The sequence below is a fragment of the Cucurbita pepo genome, chromosome LG01 (assembly GCF_002806865.2).
Source record: "Cucurbita pepo subsp. pepo cultivar mu-cu-16 chromosome LG01, ASM280686v2, whole genome shotgun sequence".
Lineage (NCBI taxonomy): Eukaryota > Viridiplantae > Streptophyta > Magnoliopsida > Cucurbitales > Cucurbitaceae > Cucurbita > Cucurbita pepo.
Window position 1 is genome coordinate 16,372,012 of NC_036638.1, and position 19,675 is coordinate 16,391,686.

General features: G+C 37.1%; 3 protein-coding genes across 4 annotated transcripts; 1 reads left to right on the forward strand and 2 right to left on the reverse strand.

The window, feature by feature from the left end:
- Positions 1-762: 762 nt before the first annotated feature.
- Positions 763-8,437, reverse strand: LOC111796675 (translation initiation factor eIF-2B subunit beta-like). Its single transcript, XM_023679401.1, has 11 exons — positions 8,227-8,437; positions 8,091-8,147; positions 7,825-7,979; positions 7,265-7,552; positions 6,164-6,293; positions 4,508-4,615; positions 4,300-4,402; positions 4,059-4,184; positions 2,485-2,678; positions 2,098-2,226; positions 763-1,294 (listed from the first exon to the last, which is right to left on the reverse strand). Exons 2-10 carry the CDS (start codon positions 8,141-8,143, stop codon positions 2,130-2,132), a joined length of 1,254 nt encoding a protein of 417 aa, XP_023535169.1. The 5' UTR covers positions 8,144-8,147; positions 8,227-8,437; the 3' UTR covers positions 763-1,294; positions 2,098-2,129.
- A 2,202-nt stretch (positions 8,438-10,639) lies between these two features.
- Positions 10,640-13,576, forward strand: LOC111810521 (E3 ubiquitin-protein ligase DIS1-like). Of its 2 annotated transcripts, none has more exons than XM_023697230.1 (4): positions 10,640-10,904; positions 11,259-11,493; positions 12,156-12,542; positions 13,020-13,576. In XM_023697230.1, exons 2-4 carry the CDS (start codon positions 11,284-11,286, stop codon positions 13,434-13,436), a joined length of 1,014 nt encoding a protein of 337 aa, XP_023552998.1. In that variant the 5' UTR covers positions 10,640-10,904; positions 11,259-11,283; the 3' UTR covers positions 13,437-13,576. The 2 variants fall into 2 exon arrangements, with proteins under 2 accessions (XP_023552998.1, XP_023553005.1); XM_023697237.1 differs by lacking the exon at positions 10,640-10,904 and adding an exon at positions 10,911-11,050.
- Positions 13,577-14,358: 782 nt separating this feature from the next.
- LOC111810509 (uridine 5'-monophosphate synthase-like) lies at positions 14,359-18,110 on the reverse strand. The gene is made up of 6 exons (XM_023697221.1): positions 17,161-18,110; positions 16,778-16,861; positions 16,083-16,165; positions 15,884-15,971; positions 15,379-15,633; positions 14,359-14,761 (listed from the first exon to the last, which is right to left on the reverse strand). The coding sequence occupies exons 1-6, from the start codon at positions 17,962-17,964 to the stop codon at positions 14,633-14,635; spliced, it is 1,443 nt and encodes a 480-aa protein (XP_023552989.1). The 5' UTR covers positions 17,965-18,110; the 3' UTR covers positions 14,359-14,632.
- Between the last annotated feature and the right edge of the window lie 1,565 nt (positions 18,111-19,675).

Genomic DNA, 19,675 nt, shown 5'->3' on the forward strand with positions numbered 1-19,675 from the left:
AGGACTTCGTAAAGCTAAAAAAAGTAAAAGTTGAGGAATTATAAATTGTCTATAGAGATATATAATTCATTCATTTTGTTCGGTATGAAATTCCATGGCCCCTACAAGATATAGATAACATTCTTTTAGATGGTGGAGAATATATGCATTGAAAACCTTCTAGTATTTGACCACATTTTGGTTCCTTTTGGAATGGTTGAAAATGACTTCTAACTTAAATTGACGTTAGCTAACTAGCTAACAAAATGAACGGCATAATATGTTCATATGACAATTTTCAAATGAGTTGGATTTATATGTGTTCGATCTTCTAACATATAATCTCATCTTTTGATGGTTTTTAATTTACGACAACTTTTTTCTTTTTCAATTCAATTAGCTTTTTTCTTTTTCAATTTATGCTAATTCACTTGATTAGTAAAGTATATCTTTCATAATTCACATCAAATTAAGTTTAACATAAACTAAAATAAGAAAAAGATGGAGCTTTAATGAACTAAATATAATTATTATTTTATTATTTCTTTTAAGCTGGTTGTGTATTTATTCTCTGAGGAGTGAAATTGAATTGATTTGGAGTGTTAGAACTTGGCATTGAGGAGGCATCCTAGTGCAGAAGTGTTCTTATTTGGATTTCACATCAATTGGTTATACAGTTTATTGGTGTCACAAAAATTAAATAAATTAATTAAAAAAAAAACAAAATTTATAGAAAGTACATGACCAAAATAGCATTATAACCCCCAACAAAACAAACCTGAAGAACTGAAGGCAAAGATACAAATTCCAATAGCTTAAAAGAAACAGCTGATATGTCAAGAATATGCATTTTTAACTATGGGCCTATCATATTGGTCTTGCCTGTCTAGAATTCAGAATTCTCAACATGAAAGAATGCTTGGGATACAAACAAGAAAAAAGAAAAAGTATCTCAAATGGCCGAAGTTTCTTGTGCAAAATGCTAAAAAGATCTTGATTTTTCTGTAGTTCATTGATTCTGCCAGTGATCTGCAGAACACAATGTTTGGGCTTTGGCAGCAAAGTAATCAACAACAAATAGAAGGCCACCAATTTCCATTGTTTCCACACCAACACAACACCCTTCAGCCCAGCCAGAAAACTCGCAATAAACACAAAATGGCCAAAACCTTTAAGCTTTTCGTTCAGCCAAATTTGAACTTTTTCTGTTCTTTTTCTTTCCCTTTTGTTGAAGCGAGGATGATAGTTCTACATGGTTGAGATGCTAGAATTTGTGATTCTTTTCATTAGCTCGCTCGTGTTGCTAACTGCAATCCTGAAACGGTTCGCCATTGAAATGACATTAATGTTAATGAAAAGTTCACACTTGCCAACTGCAAAGTCAAGATGCAGTTCACAACGATATGAGCCCTTCCAAATCAAGTATGATTGGATTATGATAAGGCATGCTTAAATAAGGCTTCATGCACTACTCAGAAACGACTTTGTGTGAACACATGAAATGAAATCAATGTCAAATTGGTATAACGGAAGTAGAGAAAACGAGAATAAAAAAGAAACATGGTGTAAAAAATAAATATGGTATTCCCCTCTCCGAGAACTAATAACTGAGAGTAATTCCTGATCCTGTGAGATCTCACGTCGGTTGGAGAGGGGAATGAAGCATTCCTTATAAGGGTGTGGAAACCTCTTCCTAGCAGACGTGTTTTAAAAATCTTGAGGAGAACCCTGAAAGGGAAAGTCCAAAGAGGACAATATCTAATAGCAATGGCTTGGGATGTTACAGAAATAGGTCCAACCCCCAACCCCAACAAATTAAGATTTGTTTATGATCTAAAGTGAACATTGAGAATACAAATAAGAGAAAACGAGCCCAATTCTCCCGTTCCTATTTCCAATATGCAATCATGGCCTGATTGATTGGCAACTTTACATTAAAATAGGATCTTGAATTATTTTCTTCTTCTGGTATAACAGAGAAAGGCGCTTGCTGTTAAGAGTGTACTGGGTCTTTTACTTGATTTGATTAGTTTTCTACCATTTGACATGAATATAATACAATTATGGGAAACTAGATATATAAAAATAAAAGACAAAACAAAACCCTTGCGGCCTTACCAAATATTTGACGAATAAGAAGGGAGCAACAATCAGCTCCCTGTAGAAAGCCTTCGTTTAATTACCAAATCATCAGCTGAATAATAATCAGAAATAAGCCGATACATGTATGATGAGTTATGGCCGCCTCTGTCAAAGTTACAAGAGTAAATAATGAGTAATAAACAGATAAAATCACGATCAAGATAACCACACTCCTTTTTTTTTTTTTTTTTTTTTTTTTTTNGAAATTGAAATCCAAAAGTACAATAGAAAAGCAGAACGAAGAACACATGAAATCAATATTCCCACAGCACTCCCTTTTATCTAGGAGTTGGGAGGTAAATGAATGAAATGCAGCACAAAAAGAAAAAAAGGGAACTGCTTAACAATAAGTGCTGGACTTACGTGTCAGTAATAAATAAACTAACGAGTGCTGGCGGCACATAGTCAAATGTAGGGTTAACTACGTGAAGAAGAGGAGAACCAGTGTTAGTTCCGAAGTCCATACAATCTGAAAATTCACCGAAGTCCAGTAGCTCTGATGGGGATCTCAGTTCATTGAGTAGAACTTCAGGATTGTGAGGATACAAAGGGCATAACTGTCAAATAAGTAACACATATTTAGAGAAATAAATAAATAAATGAAACAATGAAGGCAGCATGCCAGCTTAGAACAGTATCCTGAGCAATCTTTTGATTTTATTGAGGAAAATGAGGAAGGTTTGTAGTAAATGCGGGTTAATGACTTCTAGGTCTTCAACTAAAGTGTTTCGTCATCTACACTTTCTCGTTATGTTACTAATTCGAGGGGTGTTTTTCTCCTAAACTTTGAGGTCTGAACAAGATTTATAGTAATCGGTATTCTCTACATTTTATAAATTAGAAACAGAGTTTCATTACCATGATGATGCAAGGAGAAACTAAAAGAATTAAAAAATGAACGTCGAGAAGAAACTACAAAAGGAGGGAGACAATCTCTCCTGTCCGAAGGAGACTACAAAAGGAAAATCAAGAGGGAAGGAAATAACACGCTCCAACAGTCAGCATGGCCTCTTTTCTTCCAGTAGGATTGGTACAACAGCAAATCAAGAGGAGGAATCTCGTTCCATCTTATTTTCTCTCTTGAGATGACTAAGCCAATGCGGGTAGAGATTTTCTTTTTCAAATCATACTAAGGTCGAGGTGGGAACTCAAACCTCAGCAGAGGTGGATATAATGTAAGAAATTAAGCTATGGCAGATCAGTTTTTGGTAGAATTATAACAGAAGTAAATTTGCATGAATATAAGGCAATCAATTATACTTTTGTTCCTTTTATTGTCTAACCAAATGGGTTCTTCCACAAATTATGATAACATGAGCATGGATGGTGTCATTTCATTTCTAGGAATAAAATTTTCTAATATTTCTTTCCCCTATCCATGTTTAAAAAGTTGAACATGGAAATTTTACCTATTCTTGATTGCTACTCCTTTCTATCTACTGATGTCTGTATTCTATCAGACATGGTATATGCCGCCTGCGTTTACCCACCATCATTCCTATAGACAGACTAGGTAGTTATGCAGTGCATTCAACCCCCCAGTGAAGATACAGCATGTTACTCAAAGCCCTAGCCCACCTTCATAGAAGTCAAAGGTCATAGCCACAATCTCTAATGCAGTCACTAAGCTATATACACTTAAGAACCCAAGCATGGATGTTATAATTAATTGATTATGTCTACTCTCTCCATTTGCCCTTCTGTTTCTAAGTGGTTAAAAGTTCCCAAATAAGGAATCAAACTACTTCAAGAGAAAAGATTAAGAGGGAGCTGAAATGTAACAGGTTTGTCTATCATGGTTTGCAAACCAGAAAAAATTGACACCATCAATTCTTTAGCTTTTGATGAAGAAATAATTTGATGGTGAAATACAAAATGGTCGATTTTAAATTTTAACCAAAATACAAATTTGAGAATAGACTAATTCATAACATCACCTTGTGACTTCCAGCTAGTACAACAAAAGGAACAGCATGCCTTTTAGCTGCAAGGGCCAACATATTCAATCCAACAGGTGCTATGACACCACCATTTGCCATGACAGCATGAGCGCCAACTATTACCTTGTAGAACAGATTTGAAGATGAAGCTATCTCATAAGTTGTCATGTCCATCCCACTTTATGCATGGGTTGCAATAAACGCATTTATATGTATAGACACTATGGCTACCACGTACCATATTCACCCGAGAGATCATGGCAAAAACTGCAGAATCAGTAATAAGTGTGGTCTGTAAACCTCTTGTAACCAACTCCTTAGCAAGAAGATGACCCTGATATCTGTCAACATTCAGAAGAAATAAGTGGTAGAGTGAACCTACAAATTCAAAGTGTAATATGAACTTGTACCAAAGCATAAAGCTAGCTTTAGTTATTAGCCCAGACCTTGGAGCACCCTCAGCAACAAACACCCGGAAGGACCTTTTCTTCTCCTTAGCAGCACAAAGAAATTCCAATACTGTTCTGGAACTCCCCAGAGTTAATATTACCTCGCTGAAAATTTTTGGCATTCAATATATGTGAGGATATTGAGGTAAATTCTTGAAAAGGAAATTCTAAGTTCCAATTGCATATTTCAGATTGAAGCCAGAAACAGAAAATGATGCAAGGAAATCAAATACAAACTTATGCAGTAGAACAATGAGTAAAGCCAATTTAATAATAAAAAGAAAGGATGAAGGACATCTGAAGAAGATTAAAAAGAAAAAAGAAAGAAAAAAAAAAACCCTGAACCTCTAACATTTTTACACCATACAACCCTAATCCTCATTCACACACCTTGCATGCATTAAACACCCTGCTTACTTATTCCGCATCCCTCCTAACATACATGATATTCATCCATGGCCTGAAGTTCTATCATTCCCTTCCAGACTGCCACCAACCAATCTTTCACCTTGCCCTCAAGGTATAAAGCAGGGGCTGAAAACTGATGAGATTAAAGGCTTCTGATGTAACTTCCTCAAGTTGCTGTCCAGCCCACTAAATCAAAACCTCCAAGCCATGTGAGTGAGAGTTCAAGCTTAGGATTCAGTTCAGCTGGTAAGTTCTTTGGCAGCATGCTTCCAAGCCTTGAATTGGGAAGCCTGGAATACTAGGTGTGTTTCTAAAGTAAATGGTCGGTGCACCTGTATGCCACCTTTCGACTCCTTTCCAAGAGACTTGGGAGAATTTGATAGCCATTTGATTAGTCAACCAATCACTTTTGGAGGCTCTACATTTAGCAGCCACCAGTTTCCTCCATAGAGCTTTTCAAAAGAAAATCATCAGATGTTTAGTCAAGTTCAAAGGTTTCCAAGATAAAGGCCACTCAAAGATATGGGTTACTTGAACTTGTACCAGCTAACCAAGATGGGAACCTCCTTCCTTGTTGTGGTCTGCCCAGTAAAATATCTCATAGATTTTACAATGACGAGGACCAGTTTGGGCACAAAAAGGTGGGGATAGGTAGAAAGGCTTGACTTGGAAGCTTGGATCAGGGTTAACCCACCACTTTAAGAGAGAGTATATCTTTTCCTGATTAACAACTTGTTTTGAACTATTTCAGTGTTAGGATATAAATTGGGTTACCATTTAAAGGGAGACTAAATTCAGGCACAGACCATGAGTCAAAACTGCACCCACAATAGAAGCCAGCTCTTGAACTCAAATAGTTTCACAATTAATAAAATATAACTGTATTTGTTCATGTTCACATTTAGACCCAATAATTCAATGATTATTAATCTTGAAAGATTGAGGAACTTATCCTTAGAGGTGGAAGATAAAAGAATCTTTTCTGATAGGTTGCTTTTCCCACCATCAAGCCACAAATAGTTTACCTCTCATGAGAAAAAGAGCACAAGAAGAAAACAGATAACACCATGTGGTTAAGGACCTCTTGAGTACAATAAAATAATAGACACTAGATCTACTTCCCAAAGTCAATAACCATATTATACTCTTTCAGTAAGCCATAAACTAGATACCTCAGATCAATATGATCTCAAGGAAACAATAAAAAGGGTTAGCTTATTAGAATTAGCTCAAGGTGAGAAATACTTTTGATGAATGTGTTCCACTGCTTGCTCAGCAATCTGTTCATGACAAGTTGCAATATCCTGAATAAGTTCATTAACAGCTTCAATTACATCATGCTTGAGTTTCCGACTCCTTGAACTTTTATCAGCAGCTGTCAATAAGAACTTGTTAGAAAAACAAAACTTGCGTTCCAAATAGGAAAAGAACAATAAATAATAAAATGAAAAGAACGTCACTACTCATTCAACTAACGAGCACACAAATAAAATACAAATAAGATAAAGTTGAAACGCACACATGCACATTTATAAGCTGGTTTTTGTTCAAGAGAAGCAGAAAGCATTTAACATTATCAAGGACCCTACTTCCAACAAAAATCAAGAGAGTGGGCAATAAAAAATGATGAGGGAGAATCATTTCCGGTGAAACCATGGGGGATAATGATTCCCTTAAGCCTTGTCATCAATTCCCTGAAGAGGCTAAAAATGGAACCTGTTTCTCAATCTCACTATTCAAGTACTTATCTTAAAAAATAAATTTATACCCATCAATCACAGTCTTCCTTTACATCTATGCAGCCGGACCTCCAAATATTCACATAAAGGCATTACAACCAAAAAGGGACTCAAATCCCAATTTACTCCATGAGTTAAGAGGCAAAACATTCAAATGATATTATTATAAAAATAGAATTATAAATTTCAACTCACAACAACGATTTTTTAACACTCAAAATATACAATATCAATGCGCAGTTGAAGAAGAAAATTACACATTTTTAAAGACTTTGTCTAATAACCATGGTCAGTCAAAGAAATCCAAAACCAAACAAACATTTCCCAACAACTTCAAAACCTTGAAAGAAAAGAAATAGAAAACCATATATGCCATTACAATTACATGTCCGAGCTAACGAAACAACAAATAAAATTTATCTATATATATAAAACAAGAGATAATATTGCAACGTAGCAATATATATAGATTACCCAATGATCAATTTTAATCAGACAAATCAGAAAATATTTTAGATATCACAATCAAATTCCTTCGAGCACATCACAAACATCACTGAATAAGCGCACAAATGAAAGCTAATCATCATAAATTAAGGAAGCTCACATTTGCTCTTTCCTTCTGAATCACCTCCAGATGAAGAAGTTTGATGAACAGATGCTTGGTTAGGAACATCCTCAAGAAGAGTTTGCAAGGAAGGTGGTCGCAAAGTGCTTCTTGCAGCAGCTGCAACAGCAGCGGCTGAGAGGACCGGGCGATCATCTTTTTCATTGTCATCTTCATCATCACTAACAGCTGCTAAATTCAACCCAGCAATTGAAGCTGTGGTGAGAGAGAGATCCTCCTCCCTAATAATGTGCAAAACACGCCTCACAATATTACCCACAGCAAGCTCTGCAGTTGTACATTGACATATTGCCAATGAAAAGCTAGTAAATCAGTAGAATCCAGAAAACTAAAGTTGCAGGGCACACAAAGAAAAGGTAAACATGGACAAGACCGAATAACGATAATTGAGAGGTGATTAACAACTTATTTTCAGCCAGAATAAAGAACCACCAGCCATGGAAATAAATTGAATTTTATAAAGGGTGAAATTCCAACCAGCCAGACCGACGTTAAACATTAAATCAAACTAAACAAGATTAATAATTCAATATCTCTACCAACAGGATTCGCAGCAATCAGCTGCTCTCCAACAGCTTTCACAGCATCAATCAAAGCAGCGGCCTGATTCGTGTAGGGTATTCGCTGCTGGGAAATGACAGAACGAAGCAATTCAGCTGTATGCTTCGCGGTGGCCAAAGAGCCCTCAATTTTACTGTCATAATATCATCACAAAATGAACCTCCAATCCAAACAAACAAACAAACAAACAAACATAATACCACAACTCAATTCCTAGAAATATCAACAATCCCAAAGAACTAACCGCTTCTTAAGCTTGATAACGAAATCATTCACAAGAGCTTGCACGTCTGGCATAATCCTAAACAGAGAAAAACAAAAAGGCTGAAGATAGAGAACATACATAACGAAGAAAAAAATTGGTAACGCGTAATACTTACAGCGAATATGGAAGAACGAAAACGAAAAAGAAGAGGATTTTCGCCGATTATAGAGAGAAGGAGATTGAAAGGAAGCTCTGGTGAAAGCTGCAGTAATGGAATTCGGGCTTCGTTGTGGAACTGGAAGTCGAAGCTGCGAAGTTCTTCAGCTTTCTCTTCTTCTCCTATTTTGGGCTGAAACTGCAAACTGGACTGCAATGGATTTTCGGGGCACTAGATTCGACCCCATTTTTCTTAATATTTATGATTTAACCCCTTAATTTTATTATTATTATTATTTGCCCCCAAAAGTGGTCCATTTCTTCAATTACCTTTTTAGTTTGGATAAACTTCTCAATTTAACATTATTTTAAGGGTTACATATTTCATTTTCAAATTAGCTTTTTTTTTTAATTAATTTATTTATTTATTTATTTATTTATTTAAGGATAGACTCACGTAGTAATATTCTCATCAGTTGATTCTAAACGCTCTACTTTTTGAGCTTGTCGAGACACGGACCCCTACGTGTTCTTAAACCTATTTCAAGTGGTCGGCTAGTAAACTTTTGGTTGTTCAACACTTGGCTCTAACGAGGCTCCTTCTAATCTGCTAACCCCTTGAAACTCGTTATCAAGGTCAAGATGTTGTCAAATTCAAGGTAACTCGGACGGCTGCATTCAAGTTTTAGTGTATGTCGTCTCATTTTAAACTCTAGTATGCTATTATACATCATGGAGTCGGTCCTCTGAGACAGATTGGTTATGAGAGTAATCGGTTTTGCCCTGATAGTCCCACAATGAGAAGGTGACCTAAAAGAAGTGACCCTCGTGATATGAATTCAACTGCTGACCCTTTGCATGTACCCGAAGGACCGATTACAAGAAGCAAGATTAAGAAGATTCAAGAGGCCTATACATTGCATCTTCAAAAGCTAGCTAGTGTACAGGTTGAAACAAAGACTTTTGAGCCCAAAAATCTTTACCTCGGGTCTATGAATTCTATGTGGAGACTATCTTTATTGCACCCATATAATATACGTATGGGACTGTAAAATGCACATACTTCCTACTCGATATGGATATGGAAGTAGGAAGATCATCCAATAATCCTCTAATCGTTACCACAATCGAAAAGTATTTGACATACACGAGACAGGATTATAACACAATCGTACCTCTACTGTATACACGATTTGCTTACTCAAATGTTAATCAATAAACTATATTAACTAAGCTTTTAAACATGTTAACGTAATTTTAACATTTTTCTAAACAGGGTCGGGAATGGGGAGATATTTCTCTATGTGAGCTAAATAGGGTCAGGAACGGGGAGATATTTCTCTATGCGAGCTAAATAGGGTCGGGAACAGGGAGATATTTCTCGCTGTGAACTAAACAGGGCCGGGAACAGGGAGATATTTCTCTATGTGAGCTAAACAAGGTCGGGAACGGGGAGATATTTCTCTATGTGAGCTAAACAGGGTCGGGAACGGGGAGATATTTCTCTATGTGAGCTAAACAAGGTCGGGAACAGGGGAATATTTCTCTCTGTGAGCTAAACAGGGCCGAGAATGGGGAAATATTTCTCTATGTGAGTTAAACAAGGTCGGGAACAGGGAGATATTTCTCTATGTGAGCTAAACAAGGTCGGGAACGGGGAGATATTTCTCTATGTGAGCTAAACAGGGTCGGGAACGGGGAGATATTTCTCTATGTGAGCTAAACAAGGTCGGGAACAGGGGAATATTTCTCTCTGTGAGCTAAACAGGGCCGAGAATGGGGAAATATTTCTCTATGTGAGTTAAACAAGGTCGGGAACAGGGAGATATTTCTCTATGTGAGCTAAATAGGGTCGAGAACGAGGAGATATTTCTCACTGTGAGCTAAATAGGGCCGAGAACGGGGAGATATTTCTCTATGTGAACTAAACAAGATCGGGAATGGGGAGATATTTCTCTATGTGAGCTAAACAGGGTCGAGAACGAGGAGATATTTCTCTCTGTGAGCTAAACAGGGTCAGGAACAAAGATATATTTCTCTATGTGAACTAAACAAGATCGGGAACGAGGAGATATTTCTCTATGCGAGCTAAACAGGGTCGGGAACAGGGATATATTTCTCTCTTTGAGCTAAATAGGGCTGGGAACGAGGAGATATTTCTCTATGTGACCTAAACAAGGCTGGAAACGGGGAGATACTTCTTTATGTGAGCTAAACAGTGTCGGGAACGAGGAGATATTTCTCTGTATTCACACTCTCGCCCCAATTCGAGTCGTAGAAAATTATAATTCGAGCCGTATATCACTTATAACACAAAAATGTGTCTATTTCATGTAAAGACAAAGTGGAACAAAAGAATCAAATTGGAATTTTGTTGTGTTGGCGAGAAAAAGTTGGACACTTAATACTAACTTGTTCTTGAAATTTCAAAATATGGAAGAAGAGTATGGATGGGACAAGGTCCACAGTCTTTTCATACCTTTACTTTTTGTACTTTCTCCAGAAATTTCTCTCTGTAATCCTCTGGTTCTCTGTCGAACAACGGCTTCATTTTGAAATTTTGTCTTTGAGCTACCAACTTTTCGGTGTTCGTATTTCTCTGATGCGGTTTTTGAGTTTCAATTTTCACACCCACCAGAACGATACTCATTTCAAGGGTTTCCGTGCTTTTTAATCACTCCTTCGTTGCGATTCTAGGTATGATTCGATCTCTTTCCTTTCGTTTCTCGTCGTGATAATTTTGATCCACTTTTCTGATTTTGATCGTTTTCACTTGGGGAAAGATTTGATGGAATGTGAAGTTTGTGTTAATGTTCATCGGCTGTTTAAATCTTTGATCCGTGGTGAGTTTTCTTTGAATTTTAGGGTTCTTCAGGCGAAGGGAATACATTTGCTTATCGTCGTCTCTTGTCTCGTTTCATGATATGCAAATTTATGGTTTCCATTAATAGAACACTCTTGATCCAGAGTCTGTTTGTTTTGCATATTATCTTTTGATTTTTTGAAGAGGAGATAGATTCTGAAACCACTTGTTGTTGTGTATATATTCAGGCAGCATAAAACTGTCTTCTTAAGGATGGCATCTGGAAATCCTTGTTTTGATGATGTGCGGAGCAAACCAGAGGTTATTGATCCTCCACAAAATCAAGATATGATGGACATCAGGGAAGCTGTGGATGGTCCAACTCAAAATGAACTTAAACCTAATGTTGCTGTTTCCAGCAGTGTTCGCCAGCTTTTGGAATGCCCAGTGTGTTTGAATGCAATGTACCCTCCAATACATCAGGTTTAGTTATGAAATTTAGTTCATCTTTGTGTTATGTGGTTACTTTGCTGACTGATGATGCCCAGATGAGGTTTGGTGTTGATGTAGTTGTTAGATTCTATGATTGCAACGGCCCAAGCCCACCGCTAGCAGAAATTGTCCTCTTTGAGCTTTCCCTTCTGGGCTTCCCCTGAATGTTTTTAAACGCCTCTGATAGGGAGAGGTTTCCACACCGGGATAAAGAATGCTTCGTTTCTCCAACCGATGTGAGATCTTACAATCCACCCCCCTTCCGGTCTCAGCGTCCTCGCTATATTGTGAGATCCCACACCGATTGGAGAGGGGAACGAGTGTCAAGCAAGGACGCTGGGCCCCGAAGGGGTGGATTTGGGAGATCCCACATCGGTTGGAGAGGGGAACGAAACATTCTTTATATGGGTGTGGAAACCTTTCCCTAACATACACGTTTTAAAAACTTTGAGGCTGCTAGCGGTGGGCTTGAGTTGTTACAATAACAATCATTGTGGAGGTTTGTGTTTACCTAAAAAAAGGAAGAATTACAGTTAGAATAAGTTGAGTGAAATGCTTGTTTTGGAATCTTTTACCAAATTTTGTACATTTAAAGGGGGTGTGCTAAGTGTGGGTGCCAGCATTTTCTTTAATGGTGTTTTTTGTTACTGCAGTGTTCAAATGGTCACACACTGTGTTCGGATTGCAAGCCTAGGGTGCACAATCGGTGCCCTACGTGCAGGCACGAACTTGGCAATATTCGATGCCTTGCATTGGAGAAGGTGGCTGCATCGCTAGAACTTCCATGTAAATATCAGAGCTATGGTTGCATTGGCATATATCCTTATTACAGCAAGGTCAAACATGAATCCCAATGTATTTACAGACCTTATAGTTGTCCATACGCTGGATCAGAATGTTTGGTCGTTGGTGATATACCCTATTTGGTGGCCCATCTCAAAGATGATCATAAAGTAGACATGCACAGTGGAAGCACATTCAACCATCGATACGTAAAATCAAACCCTCAAGAAGTCGAAAACGCAACGTGGATGCTAACGGTAATTTTCCTCATAGACTTGTTGTTTCCATTCTTGGAAATATTACACTGTTTCTTCCCCTCTTGGGTCGGCGAATCTCCTTGGCATTTCTTATGCACGTTTTGAGATTAGAATCATGTTAGATGCTTAAATTTTAGTGATTTGATTTTGGCATGAAACCATGCACTTCTTTGGAGTTCTTCTGTTCATGGAATTGGGATGTCCTTTGATGGACGGCTGTGCAATTTTGGATATTCCAGAAACTGAGCAGAAGAAATGCTTAATTTGGTTTTGCTACATAAGATAATGTATTCCTGTAGATTATAATGATTTCGATTTGTTTACCGATCTCGGAGTACTACCTCGAGTGGAAGAGATTTTGTTAGTTTAGAACTCTAGCATCCTCATTTGTTCTATCATTCTGCAAACCCATATCTTATATTAGCTTTGAATTCTTCTTGATTGTGGGTGACTCTGATTTGGAATGTCAAAACTCAGGTTTTCAGTTGCTTTGGTCATTACTTTTGCCTGCATTTCGAAGCTTTCCAGCTCGGAATGGCTCCAGCATACATAGCATTCTTGCGGTTCATGGGCGATGACGACGATGCAAAGAACTACAGCTATAGTCTCGAAGTGGGTGGAAATGGGAGGAAGATAGTATGGCAAGGGGTGCCCAGAAGCATCAGGGACAGCCATCGAAAAGTTCGGGATAGTTTCGACGGGCTCATTATCCAATGTAACATGGCTCTCTTCTTCTCTGGTGGAGACCGTAAGGAACTGAAGCTTAGGGTGACTGGTAGAATTTGGAAAGAACAGGAGACTGGGAGAACAGCTTATGATGAAACTTTCAGTTCAAATCCTATCTTCTTGTCCAGTAGTCGGTTTCCTTTTTGTAGAGTAAATGAGGCTTTCTAAATCATGAGTTTCTTTTTAAATTAAGAAGCAAACACTCCTTGCTGCTGCTCTTGCATCAAACCATGATTTAGAAAAGAACTTGTAGAACTGGAACCTATTCCACATTTCAGTTAGGACGCAGCCATTTCTTGACTTTACCATTGCACTAATGTCTCTTCATTTTTTAAAGTGTGTCGATGCGTTTTAAAATCGTGAGGTTGACGCTGACATGTAATGAGTCAAGGCGGATAATATCTACTAGTGATGGGTTTTAACTGTTACAAATGGTATACGAGCCAGACACTGAGCGATGTGCCATCGTGAATGTTGGCCTCCAAGGAGAGTGATATTAACAATTTCAGTTAGGACACAGCCATTGCTCCATATGATGTTCATTTCTTGACTTTACCATTACAACAATGTCTCTTCATTCCTTATAAGTGTGTGAAAAGTTTTCTCAAGCCGATGCATTTTAAAATCGTGAGGCCGACGGTGATATGTAATGAGCTAAAACGGATAATATCTGCTAGTAGTGGGTTTTAACTGTTACAAATGGTATACGAGCTAGACACTAAGAAATGTGTCAGCGAGAATGCTGCATCCAAGAGGAGTGGATTGTGAGATCCCACATCAGTGAAGAGAGAAATGAAACATTCTTTACAAGGGGAGTGGATTATGAGATCCCATATCTACTAGTGGACTTCGACTATTACATTTTCGTGTCCTAATTCATCTTCTAAGTCTTAGTTTTTTAAGATTAAGATGTAATCAATATCGTGACAGATAATATCAAAATAAACATCAACTTTTATCAAGAAACAATCGACTCTTCGTAGTTTAAAATATTTGGTCCCTACTTCCACAGGTATCTTAACAATATTTCTATCGATAGAGATCACATTGTTACAAAGGACAAATTGTTGCCTAAACTGTAACATAGAAATTAAAGACAGAGAAATCTGACAAATTACTTTCATTCTCATGATCAACCAAAGGATTACATTAGAACACACATTGTTCCTTAAAACAAGCTTACATGAAGTAGGTTGAAATTATTTCAAAGCTGAATCAGCGATGCTTCCCTTAAGTAGCCCTCCAGAATCCAAATCCTGCAAGCATGTAGGGGAAAGCAACTCGAGCGAAAAGGAAAAGTAGAAAAAAAGAAACGACATTCATCGAGCACCGGAGAAGTTATTAAAGCTAAGTGAATAATTGTTCTAGGTGGTCTTAGCTAAATACGCATCCCATCCTTGTAGACGATACTCTCGAGCTGCATCGGCGGGATTAGCTGCCTTTATTATCCCACGCCCGACTATTATGATATCACTTCCTCTATCATAGACAACCTGCACAACATAATTTCCCAAATTTCAGTTCATAATATGCCATTTCAGGCTTTTCTTTTATTAATCTCGTGTGACTACCACCTAAGCCTCCAAATATTGAGTTTGAATGCCCCTAGGATGTCAATATGTTAGGTGGGTAACCATTACGAAATTTGAATGAACTCCTCCTAAGTTCTATTTTCCATACATTCAGAAACTAATATGTTTGATAATCTCTCTCTTAAATCATATAAATAACAAAAAGCAAACAAGAACTATCAGAATTTCAACCATTTCTAGTTTTCCTTTCTACGACCTCCCTATATCGACTACCAATTAGTGGGAGTAAAGAAAGATTAAAAAGGATGAAGCCAAGTGTTGAGGATTATTGGGAGTGAGTCCCATATTGGTTAATTTAGTGGAAGATCATGGGTTTATAAGTGAGGAATACTATCTCCATTGGCATGAGGTCTTTTGGGGAAGCCCAAAACAAAGCCAGCTTATGCTCAAAGTGGACAATATCATACCAATGTGGAGAGTCGTGATTCCTAACACCAAGTTCAATTCTGTAGTTGATAGCAGTTCATGTCGAGTGTCGAGAACAGAAGATGCAGAAGAAAATATTGGATGAAACTTACAGAGTATGGGGTATTGTATTGCTGTCCAAGATTGTCACCACCCTTGACCATTTGGACTCCGGGTGTAGCATGAATGAATGTTGGATTTCCAGGCGCACCTGGCCAGGATGCTGGATTAACCGATATGAAACCGATTACGAAGTCAGAATGTTCTTCTGCAATTTTAACTGCTGCAGACGTGTAATCTCCGGTGGCAAGATTTCCAGCTGAGCTCATTTCAGCCAACAGTAAAAGACCCCGACCTCGAGGCAACCCCTACACCATCCAGAATGATAAATAAATTTGCGAAATGGAAGTACGACTAGATTGCTATTGAAGAAATCATTGGTCTAGAACACTTTAGCAAATAGCAGCTGTTCAAAATACTTGTTCGATGAACACGGTCGGAGAAAGCACAAGTATTTCATCAAAAAAAGAAACATTTTAGTATCTTCTAGAAAATACTCGCAAACACACCATTATGAACCCCGATTAAACTATCATTTGAGTGTTGCTGTATGTATACCTTTAATTTCAATCCATCTACAATTCCAGGACCAGAGATAATGTGAGCATTGATTATATCTGCCCAGTCTAATATATGAAAAATACCCCTGCATTCGAAACACGAGATTTCAGGGACAACCTCCTAAGATATTGCTGAGAAGTAAAAGTAAATGAATGTAAGAAACAGCTAAACTAATTTGGAAAACTGAGAGGCCTACCCTTCATACTGCATTGTTACTGTATTTCCAATGTCTGCAAACTTGCGATCTTCAAAGATTAAGAAGTTGTGTTTCTCAGCAATCTGCATTGCAGTGAGTTAATGTAAGCAAATATGAAGCAGCTTAAACCATTCTGCCAAAAGTTTTAAAACTAAAAAGAGTAGATTTTAAGAACCAGTTAAAAATGAAACTGTTACCAAATGGAGCAGATTTTTCTTAGAATACAAGAGCCATTAAACCTAACCTTAGCCCACGTGTAATAGCCCAAGCCCACCACTAGCAAATATTGTCCTCTTTGAGCTCTCCCTCAAGGTTTTTAAAACATGTCTGTTAGGGAGAGGTTTCCACACCCTTATAAAGAATGCTTTGTTCTCCTCTCCAACCAATGTGAGATCTCACACTACACCTTCCCGAAAAAGGGCTCCAACATATGAAGAAAGTAACCGTGAGGCACTTTTATAACCCAGCTGATATCCTAAAGATGGTATTGAAAATATGGAAGTAATGAACTGCTGGTAATGTCAAAACAGGGTACCAAATTAACAAGTTCATAAGGTTAATGATATTCTTGTTATCAACATCCTTGGCATCTCACCATCAATACTACCGTACATGAACAAGCATTAACAACTAACCTATGTCCCAAGGTATTGCTAAAATCTATAATAAGTGCAAAGTTCGTGGAAGAAATATACCGAGCGAAGTTTGGAACCGAAGTCGGAAGTGAAATCTGGCAGTATATCCACATGAGTTTTCAGTAAGCAAATCTCTGGTCCAACCTGATTGACACAAAGCAAAGGATAAACAAACAAAGATAGTTCGAAATTATCAACCATGATGTTTCGTGGGACGGTCCTAAAAGCTATAAATGCTTCCCAGGCATAAAATTCTACCAAGAGCTTCGTTAGCCAGAGCAACAGAATCCAAAGGGATTACAAGAACAGGAAACGAAGAACTCTCTGGTTTTTACTTTAAAACCCAATTCATTTTCATTTGTTCTTAATGATTTCGTTTACTTTTCTTAATCTGAGTGTTGATGAAAATCCCAAGAAAATTCAGAAATTCTAGATGTTCTTACTTTCTCGGCGATATCGAGCAGCTCCGAGGCGGTGCCAACATCAGCCGCTACGCACAAGTTGCTTTCCTTCTCGACCATCACCTCGAACAGCCTCTTCCCCATCGGATTCTTCGCCAATTTCGCTCTTTCTGGAAAGGAAATGGCCTTAACTCTAACAGGCTTCTCCACTTTCGGCACCGCAACCTTCCGATTCTCCTCCAAGAATCTTGCGACCACCCCTTCCATTTCTTCTCCAACCTTCCCCTTCTCCTTCAAAATCCTCACCATCTCACTCAACTTAATCATCGAATGCAATTTAATCCCATTCTCCTCCAAATTCTCCCGCCCGCCCTGTTCTCTATCAAGCAACACAACCGCATCACTCACCTTCAACCCCGCCGCCCGCAGCGGCGCAGCAGTTTCCAAAACCGACGCACCGCTCGTCACCAAATCCTCAATAATTAAACATATTTGATCCGCTTCATAATGGCCCTCAATAGCTTTCGCCGTCCCGTAATCCTTAATCTCCTTCCGACGCATAACCATCGGAACATTGTCACTAACGGAGATACAAGTCGCAATAGGAAGGGCAGTGTAAGGAACACCACAAACGAGGTCGTAGGAGGTAGACGGCGGAAGAGAAGAGATTAGGGTTTTGGAGATTTGGCTGAGAAGTGAAGGGTATGAGACAATAACACGAAGATCAATGTAAATAGGAGAGTATATACCGGACTTGAGCTTGAAGTTGCCGAACTTAACAGCAGAGATTTCATGGAGTTGCAGAACCAAAGACTCCATGGCCGGCGAAACAGTTTCTGATGACATTAGACAGAGCTTCTGAGACCGTACTTCAATGGCGGAAGGGCGAAGCTTCGGCCGGAGAACAGAGTTCGTGAATGGCGGACGACAGAGTACAGGCGGAAGGGCGGCTTAAGCTTTCCACTTGATACTGTAAGAAATGGTGAAGAACCTAGAAATACAAATATGTCCTTTTCTGTTATTTATTTATTTCTTTTTATTTCTTTTCTTTTATTCTTTTTTAGGTTAAAATTATAGTTAAAAAACAATTAAAGTTTTATGGTATATTAAATTTTCTGTCTCCATTCAATCTTTGTCGCCCATTAATTTAAATTAAAAATATATATATATAATCTAAAAATATTCTTAATATCATTAATTAAATGGAGTTTTATATCAAACATTATTCTTTAATAAATACTACTTTCATCTATATTACATTCCCTATTGGACAAATTATATTTTATTTAAGTAGTCGTGTTGTCTTTTGCTTATAATTATATAACGTTACTTTCAATATTTATTCAATTATTTCAAATCGTTTTCTAAAATATTTCTAGCAAACGTAACTCGAGTATACGTCGATGTTGTTCACGACGTTTAAATTTTTCACGATTGACTTGTTCATCGAATTACAACAAGCGTCACACAATTGCTATCCCGTTACCGCAATAAATGCAACTAGGAGCGTTGGCAGTGCGACGCATAAAAAGTTGTCACCAGACAAATGTTGGTGCCTTCCACGAAAAAGATCTGTCTGAATGAGCGGAGGGAGAAGATTTTGAATTTGGGAAAAGCATTTGAATTAGTGGTAGGTAGACCTTTGGCTAACTTTTAGAATATTAATATTAATATTCTCTCGTCAATTATTTTCTAAATTAATAAAAATATTCGAAATATATCAAAATTTAAATTATTCATTTTAATTAGGAGTCAACCTTAATGGTGTATTTTCGTTGATTTATAGGAATTGTTTTAGTTTAAATAGAAGTCTTACCGTTAGTAAAACACAGTCACAGTACAACATTTCATTATTTCAATTGGCTGTTTTATTTATTTAGTAATTTCATATTTATTTACACTAAGTATTATTAACAAAGTCGCAGTACAACATTTCATTATTTCAATTGGCTGTTTTATTTATTTATTTATTTCATATTTATTTACACTAAGTATTGTGATCGCACTACAACATTTCATTATTTCAATTGGCTGTTTTATTTATTTATTTATTTATTTATTTAGTAATTTCATATTTATTTACACTAAGTATTATTAACACAGTCGCTGTACAACATTTCATTATTTCAATTGGCTGTTTTATTTATTTATTTATTTATTTATTTAGTAATTTCATATTTATTTACACCAAGTAAATAGTATTTTAAAAAATATAATTTTAGATTTAGATTTTTTAAAAATTAAAAATATAATTATCATTTTTGTTTCAAAAATATTTTTAGATTTAAAAAGTTTAATTAATATCCTTCCATTCTATTTTAATAAAATTTTAAAAAAGAATCTTTATTAAAAAAAATATTATATTAATATATACATAAAATCTGTGTGTATCTCTCCTAAATCATTTCCAGACTTTTTAATGTTATTTTTTGAAAGTTCGTGGTTATTTTTGAAACTTGATACTCACGATTTCATCTATATGTTAACTGTGAGAGTGTTTTTGAAGTTAAAGTTTTAAACAGTGAAGCTCGAAAGTTAAAACTCAAAAAAGACAATA